We start from the raw sequence: 12445 nt of genomic DNA on the forward strand, positions 1-12445 counted from the left end.
CCTCGCTTTCAGAGTTATTTCAATGGTCAGAACTGGGCAACCTAAGCAGAACTTGACCGTCGTTTTAATATGTGAGAACATTTGGAATGCCAATGAACGCACTTAGACTGGTTTTCTTTGCCCGACTATTCACTTTAAGTAACTGAATGCTACTCTCCCACACTCGAAATTCTTTTCAATTCAAAATGGATTCTAACTTAAATTTACTATAGTCATTCTGAATAATGGTGCGCCATATTAATATCTATAATAACTAACAAGCGATATGTATCATTATGTTTCCTTTACCACGTTTGAAGTATGTAGGTCATTTCAGGTTTCATTTTACTCTGAACATTTTTGATAGGAACACTCCTAACAGTACTGCTCAATAACACTACTGCCCAATGTTAATGATCTTATTTAACTATCGACTATCTTTGTTTTCCAATAACAGAAACATCTTAATTAAGTTTTATTGCAGTTTTTGGTTATAGACGTTCAGTCGTATTGGTGCATTCGCTTATATAATTCAAGTTTTTGTTTAATATTATCAGCCAAGCTGTTAAAACTTTTGACTTCAATCTTAATCTGTATTCCACAGTGACGTATAAGGAAACAAGATAATAATTCGTCTTACATTTTTGGGAGATATATATGTAATATGCCGCATTTATTATGGACCTTTCCATTTCTGCCATTGGAGTTATGTCCACGGGCAAAGAGAAACAATATATCGCCAGAAGTTAACTGTAGACATAATATGAAGTATGCTACCTACCAATGCTATCTTAATGAAATTCTTTCCTAAACTCATTTATTAAAACGATATGTTAAAATATATATTCTTATTGTCATATATAGTTTCCTTATATGCGTGCGATATTTCTTGTCCAGGGGAGGCAACTACTGCAATTGTTTTCCTACCTGTAAATAGATTGAACTTTTCGATTTTCCTTTTTGATAATTCTATTGATTTCGCAGTATTATCCTTCAAAATTAGGCAAGCACGTCTATTATATGTACATACACCAACCATCTTTCAAATATTATTAAGACCATGGGTTGATTTTTCATATCGAGCCCCTCTCATTTTTTCAATTTTATTTACTTATTTATTTATTTATTTATTTTGCAGACATAAATACATTTTGAACACCCATGTAGTTATTTATTTGTTAATTTAACAATTTATCTATTTATTTGTTAATATATAAGAGTCTATTAATTTGAATATGAAAAAAGTTATTTATTTTAGGTGCTTTTAAATACATAGTAGTGTTTTATATTTGTAAAATAGGCACTCCGGGTAACTGTAAGGCATAGAATGATGTGTTACTGAAACACCAAATACTGTCTCCATTACTAAGATGTGTACTTCAGGCGAGTCCAACTCATATTGACGTATGAGGTCATAAACCACTCTATATACCTAAAATATGTGGACCAAAACTCAATAAATGATACCTTAAATATAACATTTGTCTTTTTTTTCTTTGACTTTCTTGTCCATTAAGCAGGATACAACTGGTTGGTATAGATAGTCTCCCCTGATTTGATGGCACTGTTAACTAACACTTGCACTTGTAAATGCCTTACAACAAATAAATAGTAAGACTAGAAACAATATTTCTTTTGTGTGCCATTTAGTTTTCCGAATTTCATGACAAATTTAATTTCGTGAAAGATTATCTCCGCAGATAAAAGCATCGGAAACCACAAGAAACATTAATTAAAAAATCGACAACAACACTTGAATACAATTACGTATATCAGTCTCAAACCAAAAAGTTCTGATCAACAAATAAATTGAAAGTGAAACGAAAGGGGAAAACAAAAGTGTATGTGAGATAAAGCGTGAGCGTATTTACATTTATATACAGTCTGTTTGCAGTCACCACCTAGAACCTTAATGTATGATAATTTCTTCAACTCTGAAGAAAGTATTTTTATATAAAGTTTGTAGTATAACATAGAATAAATGTTTCTTCATTCAACTGAAAGTGTTATGATCTGTTTAAGAGGTTTTTTCAGCACGAGTCGGCAACATTAATGGAACAGTATTGTCTGATAGTTCCTCCTTGCTGCGAAGCCCTGGGTATCCAAGTGCACTATAACGGTTCGAACATGCTTTGTTTGTGACGGAAACAAGAGACCAGGGTATGTTCTTTCTCCAAAGCCCTGCGGTCAAAGTTGAATTCTCGTGAAAGACCTTCCCAAACTTATCCTTCATTTTAACATCATCGGCTCCTGTATACCCAACAAAATCGAATATTTTCTTAATCACTTCCTCAGGTGATGTTGCAAGATGTTCGTGAAAAACAGTTAATATTCTCCCAGGATGATATTTCTTAAGAACGGAAGAATCTGTCATATCCTCTTTCAGTCTCTGGCAAAGAGATAGAGCTGTGTTCTTTTCTCCGCTCTTAAAAGGCCACTTTCCACGAAGATAAGAATACATAATCGCCCTTGGATCCCGCAAAATATGGATAATTTTCAGTTTGGGGAGTTGTTTCATCAGACGCGTGGCCAATTGTAGACTTATCCGGGGGGTGTTAATCACCTTGGATATGGAGTGAGAACATTGACTTAAAAGTTTCCCACGACAGTCCATGTTTGGAATGCTGCCACAATGCTCCTCTAAGTTGCCCTGCCATGTTGACTGGTCTCCGACAAGTTTCCGTAGCTGCCATGCCCGTAAGTACCCGCCGTATCGTGTACTGTCGCATTCATAAATAGCTTTTAGCACCGCTAGGGCCTCCTTATCGGCAACATTTGTGGCACTGAAAAGCAAAGCATTATACATCTTATTAATGTATGACAAAACATTTATAAGATAGAGTCAGGAGTAGAGACAAATCAATCGTATTAGTCTAATAAATATTTGAAGGACTTGGAGTTGTTTTAGACACGTTGTTGAATTACAAGTTTGGTTTAGTATTGCCAAGCATTATACGGGATACATTATAGATATTTCTAACATCTGAACATAGTAAGATGATGTCATAGGGAAGGTTGTAAAACTACATTATAACACTACGTGAAACATCGCCTTGGCTACTGGAGCTTGTGAATTACTGATGTAAGTCGATTTGTCATTAGATCTCATACATTAAAACACATTAGAAACCATTGATAGATCAGATAAAAAAACCACAAATAGATAGAAAAACAAATTACCTCTACCTCTAAAAATAGGGGAAAAGAGACAATGTTTTTCACAATAATTGAGATTCCCCGTTATGCCCAACAATTTTAGCAGTTATACTACACACACAAAGAGTTACAAAGATATTGTTTTAAGAAAACACTCAGTTCTTGTGATGTTTGATAAAAAGTAAAATGAGCGATCAATAATTTTATTTCGATATTGTAAATATAATTTTCTTCATATTGTTCTGTTAAATATGGTCCGCCGCTGCCAAATGTTTATTTTTCACTGTCAAAAAACAGTAGACAATTTAGTATTTTTTTTCAGTTACAAAAGTAACTTATTTTACACCATTATCACCTTTGAAAAGTTTCTAATTTTATTTCAAGATAGAAATATAAAAAATAATTAATTGCATCCCGAAAAAATTCCGTCGCACTATGTCCTATTTGAAATTAAGTACTTATTGTGCATGCACCAAAAGTAAAACGATTTATCTTATATGTATTTTTGTGTTAATAAGACACATATAAACACGATTATACATCAGTTATTATTCAAATTATGGGCATCATGTATGCTCTGTCGGCGGTGGAGCATCTTTAAAAGAATGGTCTGACATTGATAACTTACTTGCATTGAATGTCCATCATATTACAAATTAATCCCGCCTTATAATAGCCGTATTTAGATATGCCGTGGAGCGGTTCCTGTATGTAAAAATGTCCGGGACGCATGCCGAGTACTTCCGCCGGATACACAGCACCTCCCATGACGTAGCCAATCACAAGTACGTCACTTATAGACTGGTTGGAAGACAGAAGCTGAAAGTGGTTGGTTTTCCTAAAATAAATGAACAAATAAAAAGATAAAAATATTGATAGATATACACATCGGTATCAGTAGAATTTATTAGGATGAATTTGAGGTCAATATGTCTGAAGCTTAAATGCAAATTAAAGCACAATTCCAATAGAATATTAATCAACCGTAAGGTAAAGTACTTAGCCCGTTTTGTTGGAGTGGAAGGTTCTAACATGGACAAGTAAAGTAAAGTAAATAAATAGAGGATCTTACATGAGTGATATGAAATTTATGAGCCTTTAAGCGAGTGGTATATCAAATTATTCAACGAGTGTGATGAATTTCATATCACATGGTCACGAGTGTAAGATTCTATTTATCACATAACTTTTATTAATAGAATTATAAGCAAAACTTTAAATTTCGTCTCTATATCAAACAGTAGAAATCCGGCTCGGATGTGATGTTTCCGCCTACTGAAACAATCATGCGACGTCATACATATATAATATGACGTCAAATCTATACGTGACGTCATGTTAGTGTTCTTACACATGTGTCTTACGATATTTATGACATGGTCGTATGACATGGCTGGACGGGTCAGTTATGTGATGAAATCAAATTAACATCTGAGGAAATTCTTCAGTCTTTCTAAACACAACGACGAATTGGATTGTGTTATTTTCGATAGAGGCTGGCAGTTCATAAAGTTGACTGATATACATTTATATAGGCCTAACAGGCACTTGAAATCAGTCAGTGATTTTATAAATTTGACTTTGTAATCTATGTAGAGTATTTGGTCAAATCAAATCTGTGTTCAAAAGAAGATTTTTGAAGTTTGACTCATTCCCTTTGAAAATTGAACAAATATTGCTCATAAATGTGTTTTTGATATTTAATCTATAATAAACTTGACCCCCTCCAAAGACGGAAATGTGAGACTCAGTGTCATATCATTCGCAATTTTTGTGAAGAACCTTAAGACGTGAAGAGTGATTGATTCTATTATTTCTGGAATTTCAGAAGAAGATTTTTGAAGTTTAAGCCTATTAGCCCCATCCTTCAGGCCCCTTAGGTCTGGGACCATATAATTCACAATTGTGGTTAACTTTTGACCATGGAAGGTTTCTGCAAAATTTCAATAACTGGCTCAGCAGTTTTGAAAAAGAAGTCAAAAATGTAAGTTGTTTATCGCCATACGACACACGACGCCGGACAAAAGACGATTAGAATAGGTCAATTGAAGCTTCGTCTAAGGTGACCTAAAAACATAATTGAAAAAATAACTATTTGATCTAAGACAACTGTTATTAATTGATTTAACTTAATAAAAGCAATAAAACCGTAAATTAAACTGAAAATCAAATTGACATGTGCGATTGCCATAAATTAAGCAATAAAACCGTTAATTAAACTGAAAATCAAATTGACATATGCGAATACAATAAAAACAAAACACCACCCCACCACCACCTACCCCTGCATCCTCGATTATATGGAATTATGTTAGTTTGGAGTTTGTTTCTGTTTCCACATGAATACTGTATCACCAAAGACATTACAGAGGTTTCGAGATCCCAAAATGACGTGGGTAAAGTATAATTACCGTCGATTAGTCCCATCTTCCGGTAATTATGACGTCACGAAAATCACGTCATATGATATTGACCTAACACGAGTTGCTATGTAATATGAAATTATGTATGTATGGTTTGGACCTTTTTTGGCCCTCAAATGTACATCCCTCATACAATTAGTATGAAAGGTATGTATCATTGCAGTTGCAGTTACTATTGTAATAATCTGAAATAAACATAAATTAAGCTAATGTGAACCATTTTTCGCCTATTTTTTAGTTTTTCATCCAGGAATCGTAGAGCGCATCCTTGAATAAACTTTATACTTCTCCCGAAGATGTATCTTCAGTACCTTCATATTCTCAGTAAATAATAAATATTAATTTTTGTTCAAAATTGTGCCATGTTGTTGCTTAGAGAAAACTACCAAAAAATAGGCGAAAATCACCAATTATTCTCATTTGCTTAATCTATGCATATTTTGAATGGTAACCATGGCGACTAGTGCGGTAATAATAGAAAAATTCCGTCTTAAATACTAAAATATTTTTCAGATATAACAGCTTACTTTCGTAACACTTAGTAGAAAATTTGATGAATTTGGGGTCCAATAAGGGCCCAAAACCATACATAGTCCGTTATTGACCGAGTTCAATAATTTGATATAACACGAGTGTATGTCAAATAATTAAACGAGTTCAATAAATTCCATATGTCCACGAGCGTAAAATTCTATTTATCACATAACTAGTATTGACGGAAATTTAGACAAATCTTTCAATTTCGATTATATATGATAGCGGCGAAACCATTTGAGGTTTCCCTCCACAAAGACAATCGTGCGACGTCATATCTTGAGTAAAACGTCATTGTTACCTGTGACATCACAAAAGTGTTATTACGTGTCTTATGAAATGTATGACATGACCCTATGACACGGCTTGAGGATCTAGTTATGTGATAAAAGCAATACTTAAATAAAGTATGCATGAGAGAACAATTGATTATTAATCAAAACCGCTTTCGATTTTTTTACCAGGGTTAGGTCGTAAGACTGAATGGAAAATAAATTATTGATAATTATACCCACTTAACCGCGACACTGCGGGAACAATGTCTACAACTTCCCACATAAAAATGTCTGTAATGAATTCGAAATCACTGAACTAAGATCAATGGGCTAGTCATGCATCTCAAACAATACGTGGTTTATAGATACAAACACATCCGAAACAGTAGAACATACAACGTTCATACCAACAACACCAGCAAATCATCAACAATATTAACAGATATATAAACAACACCAAAGCCATATCAACAATAGAAAAGGTCATATAAACAACACCAAAGGTCATATAAACAACAGCAAAGTTCATATACACAACAGCAAGGGTCATGTAAATAACACCAAGGGTCACATCAACAACACCAAATTCATATAAACTACAACAAGGGCTATATAACAACACTAAGGGGCATATAAACAACACCAAGGGTCACATCAACACCACCAAGTTCATATAAACTACACCAAGTTCATATAAACAACACCAAGGGTCACATCAACAACACCAAGGATCATATAAACTACACCAAGTTCATATAAACAACATCAAGGGTCACATCAACAACATCAAGGGTCACATCAACACCACCAAGTTCATATAAACAACACCAATGGTCATATAAACAGCATCAAGGGTCACATCAACACCACCAAGTTCATATAAACAACACCAAGGGTCATATAAACAGCATCAAGGGTCACATCAACACCACCAAGTTCATATAAACAACATCAAGGGTCACATCAACACCACCAAGTTCATATAAACAACACCAAAGGTCACATCAACACACCAAGTTCATGTAAACAACACCAATGGTCATGTCAACAACATCAAGGGTCACATCAACACCACCAAGTTCATATAAACAACACCAAAGGTCACATCAACACCATCAAGTTCATATAAACAACACCAAGGGTCACATCAACACCATCAAGTTCATATAAACAACACCAAGGGTCACATCAACACCACCAAGTTCATATAAACAACACAAAGGGTCATATAAACAACATCAAGGGTCACATCAACACCATCAAGTTCATATAAACAACACCAATGGGCAAATAAACAACATCAAGGGTCATATCAACAACATCAAAGATCATATAAACAACACTAAAAGTCACATCAACACCACTAAGTTCATATAAACAACACTAAGAGTCATATCAACAACACTAAGAGTCATATCAACAACAATAAGGGTCATATTAAAAAACACCAAGAGTCACATTACCAACACCAAGTTCATATAAACAACATCAAGGGTCATATAAACATCATCAAGGGTCATATAAACAACATCAAGGGTCATATCAACAACATCAAAGATCATATAAACAACACCAAAAGTCACATCAACACCACTAAGTTCATATAAACAACACTAAGAGTCATATCAACAACACTAAGAGCCATATCAACAACACTAAGGGTCATATAAAAAACCACCAAGAGTCACATTACCAACACCAAGTTCATATAAACAACATCAAGGGTCATATAAACAACATCAAGGGTCATATAAACATCATCAAGGGTCATATCAACAACATCAAGGGTCATATAAACAACAGCAAGGGTCATATCAACAACAGCAAGGACCATATAAACTACACCAAGGGTCATTTAAAATCAAGACGGATCATATAAACAACAACAAATGTCATATCAACAGCATCGACCATATAATCTAGAACAATGATCATACCAACACCAAGGGTCGCACCGGCATCAGCAAAGGTCATTTGTATACAGCAAGGGTCATACCAACAACACCAAGAGTCGCAACAGCATCAGCAAAGGTCATTTGTATACAGCAAGGGTCATACCAACAACACCAAGGGTCGCAACAGCATCAGCAAAGGTCATTTGTATACAGCAAGGGTCATACCAACAACACCAAGAGTCGCAACAGCATCAGCAAAGGTCATTTGTATACAGCAAGGGTCATACCAACAACACCAAGAGTCGCAACAGCATCAGCAAAGGTCATTTGTATACAGCAAGGGTCATACCAACAACACCAAGGGTCGCAACAGCATCAGCAAAGGTCATTTGTTTACTGCAAGGGTCATATCAGTAAAAGCAAATTTCATGACATGTATATCAAAAGAAATAAAGAAAGCACATGGTCTTATACCAACAAAATTTCGATTTTTCTAAAAAAAGGACTTGAGTAATAAATTACTAAAATTGTAAAAAATACATATATGTAAATACATACTGTTATAAAAAGAGTTGACAAAAGTCTGCACTTTTTGTTTCGAGAAATCGGGGCAAGTTATGTATGCATTGGTCTTTGTTTGGACAAATAAAGAGAAAGCACTTTTCCTTATATACAATGCTGTCATAAATGGTGTTATTATTTTTTGGATGTAGCAAAGGTATAAACCGTATGTTTAAGCAATTAATTGATATCGGAGAATAAGCATTAGTAAACATGTACAACCGTTAGTGAAAATTAATAGCTCAACTGTAAATAATGAAATCGACTAATTATGATAATGCCGAAACCATACAGCTGTACTATCGGACGGAGGGGCCTGTAAGACAACAATGTTAGGAATAAAAATTTAAACTAAACGCCAGGATAATACCGAAATTGAGCTTTCCAAAATACACGGAGAGAATATCATTATAGTTCAGCACATTTCGTGAATGTACTGGATTGTATGAACCGGAAACTCGTCGGACTTATGAATGATACATGAGCATGCTTCGTTGTCAGTGCACTAATCGGTCTCCTGTCATCTCCCCTTAACGTTATCGTGGTACCATTCGTCTGCATGTACTAGTACTTTGGCTCAGGACTTTTCCGATAATCACTTTCTTTACTTACCCAGACGACCGATACACCAGGGCCGTGTTGTAAGAAACGCGATCAGCTTAATCACATCATTAGTGAACTTTACATTTCTCATTTGCTGCAAAACCCGTGATTACATCTTCTTTTAAGTTAGCGAATTTGTAAAGAATGAAATACTTCAGAAATTTTATAAATTTTGTTAAGTTTGCCTCACGAGAATTTAGTTTATACTGATTTGAAAATTATCGTTAGACTGTTATTAGCCTTATCATCTGATGAACAACTGAGCTCAGAGAGCTATGATCTAGGTAATATAAATATGATACTGGATAATCGATAGTTCCTGTAACAATGGTGAATTTCATATTTAAACAAACAAAAAAACCATAAATATATGAAGGCCATTCTAATCGTGTTCATTTCTCTTTACACGAATGGCACTTTATTACAGTATTTCTCTAGTTACATCATGTTTCTTAAAAAAAAGATGTATTCACGATCACTTTAAAACGAAGAATTCATGTTATAGGAAAACATTCACGTCTAATACATACCTGCTTTGGACCGGAGAAAAAACAACGTAAATACCATCCTCGATACCCCGAGGGTGATAGTATCCCCGGGAGAATATCAACGATGGTGTTTCGATTTAGCTTTCTAATTACCAAAGGTAAAAAAATGTCGTTGTAAATCAATACATATTAGACTTATTTTAGTTCAGAAACGTTTGCAGTATCATTAATTTGCAAGACAAGTTTCTGCAATGTGTCTATTACTTCACTTCTCACATATTCGTTTATTAATTCATTGTTCGTCTATCATAACTAGTATGTAGCAATAATAAAATTGTCGTAGGAGCATAATGAATTGCATGCAGTGAATAGCGTATGGATGGACATCCTCGATACTCCAGGGGTTCTGATCACTTACGATCTCATCACCCCTGGAGGACTATCTCATAGTAAAACTGGAGGAAGTTCAGAGAAAAAAATCTGAAGCAATCACGGGCCAGCAAAAATTTCCTGCGAATGCGACAGAGACAGCGACCCTACTTCAAAACCACACAGTCAACCACAGTGTACCGTTATACGGCTCTAAGAAATAAATTACCTGTTCTGTTCTGTTGCCTCCAGTTTTACTACGAGATAGTCCAGGGGTGTAGAGATGGAGCCTTTGGAGTATTGGGAACGATGGATGGACGAAAGCGCTCGGAAGAAGTGTCGTTTATTTTTCTTATATGATACCGTAAATATACTCACATATGGTGGTTGATGTGTATCCCTTCCATAGCTGTCCTGATCCGGAAAACAAAGATGATGACCATGGTCAATAATGAAGTGAACATTAAATATTTCAATCTTATCGTCTGTAGACTATAGAACCTCATTGTTATATATGGACGTGAAGCAGTTCCGGTGTTTCTGAGTTCCCGCTAGTCGTGTGTCTTGTGTGTAGTCGATAACGACTATACCATTGTATACCCAGTGTGAATTGAAGGGTATCAGCTTTTGATCGATGTAATCTATATATTATTTATTTGTTTCCATTAACAGCATTCTTAATTTGCATTCATTGTACTCGATATATTAAATACTAAAACAGCATTGAAAGCATTGTTAGTATTATCCGATAGAGATATAAAAGAAATCGACGTTCAATACCTGAAGATTAATATCAACAAGAGACACGAAATGAAGACAATTGAATGACTCGCCTAACCCGGCATCAAACTCACGATCTACGTCACCAAACTGCCCAGTCAATCATACGTACGGCCTCTGGACGTTTCAATGACAAAGTAATATCTTTCATACGAATAATTATTAATACAATATATTTTAAAGCATCACTTGTCAATTTACATAAAACATCTTATATATTGAAACTTTACGAAGTGTTAAAATTTAAAATTGACAACCAATAGAATCAACTAGTCTTTATCATTCGGACTTTAACGTGGCATTAATTGTTAGTAAATTATACATAACCAGTAGAAGTATCTTATAATGTGATGAATTTAAAGTTCATTCCTCTATTATTATTGAGCCATTCAAATTACACCTCAATGGACATCTTTCCGACAGTTTCGTCATCAATCACACTTTATATATCGTATGTGATGAACATTAAAATAGTATGATTAAACAGATTCAACTTCTTCTCAAACAGAAGAAACTTTTAAGCGAAGCACTGCCGATGGAAAACATCAAAGTTGTGGAAGATCAGTCTTAAAAAGACTCTATAAAAGCATGCCCTGTTCATAACTTGGTAGAAGTACAACCAGTTCCGAATAAAGAGTTTTGTAACTAACCATGCCCTTATCGATACCCCGAGAGGCCTTGACGCAATGCCGTACCAGATACGTCGCCTTTTGTCACAGTTCTTGGCGTTGACGTAATCGGATATCGATATAAACATATTGTTTGTATGGCCAATAAATGATCTTGTGAGAGATTTCCACGTAATATTCCTCTGTGCATTAAAAAACTGAAACATGCCACTGCACAGATATTTGAGTGGAGCGAGGCCCCTTGAGGAGCATTTATCGTTCAGGTGAAAGGCGAACAAAACTAACGGACATTACTGGTGTTCATTAACGTAGAGCCAGAAGTTATGCCATATGTTTATAATGAACAGGGAATCCCATGGCGTCAACCATTGAATTATCCATATCAGACAAAGGCAAGAATGGGCATAGCAAAAACCAAGTGGTGTTGCCTATCCGTCGTTATGTGACAACTATAGAACAAGGAGAATATACAGAGAAATGCCAGAAACTAACATCAATCTCTCATATTCAAGATGGTCACCTGGCCATGTTGTTTTCAGGTTGAGGACAAAAATCTTTCATAATTTTCTCAAAAAATACGATAACCAAATTCACACAAATTGTCAAAATGCAAGGCTGTTGGCCAACTTCTTCTCAGATAGACCAAAAAATGGAATAAGCATTGAGAAATCTGTAATGAAAGCCATAGACAGGCGATTGAATAGTGGTATCAAAGAGAACCTACAGCTCGTGATCAAATAATTTTCTCTTATA

General features: G+C 34.9%; 1 protein-coding gene across 1 annotated transcript; it reads right to left on the reverse strand.

The window, feature by feature from the left end:
• Nucleotides 1–961: 961 nt before the first annotated feature.
• Nucleotides 962–11249, reverse strand: LOC138332210 (carbohydrate sulfotransferase 1-like). The gene is made up of 3 exons (XM_069280210.1): nt 10662–11249; nt 3764–3973; nt 962–2762 (listed from the first exon to the last, which is right to left on the reverse strand). Exons 1-3 carry the CDS (start codon nt 10787–10789, stop codon nt 1997–1999), a joined length of 1104 nt encoding a protein of 367 aa, XP_069136311.1. The 5' UTR covers nt 10790–11249; the 3' UTR covers nt 962–1996.
• Between the last annotated feature and the right edge of the window lie 1196 nt (nt 11250–12445).

This window comes from Argopecten irradians, chromosome 9 (assembly GCF_041381155.1).
Source record: "Argopecten irradians isolate NY chromosome 9, Ai_NY, whole genome shotgun sequence".
NCBI lineage: Eukaryota > Metazoa > Mollusca > Bivalvia > Pectinida > Pectinidae > Argopecten > Argopecten irradians.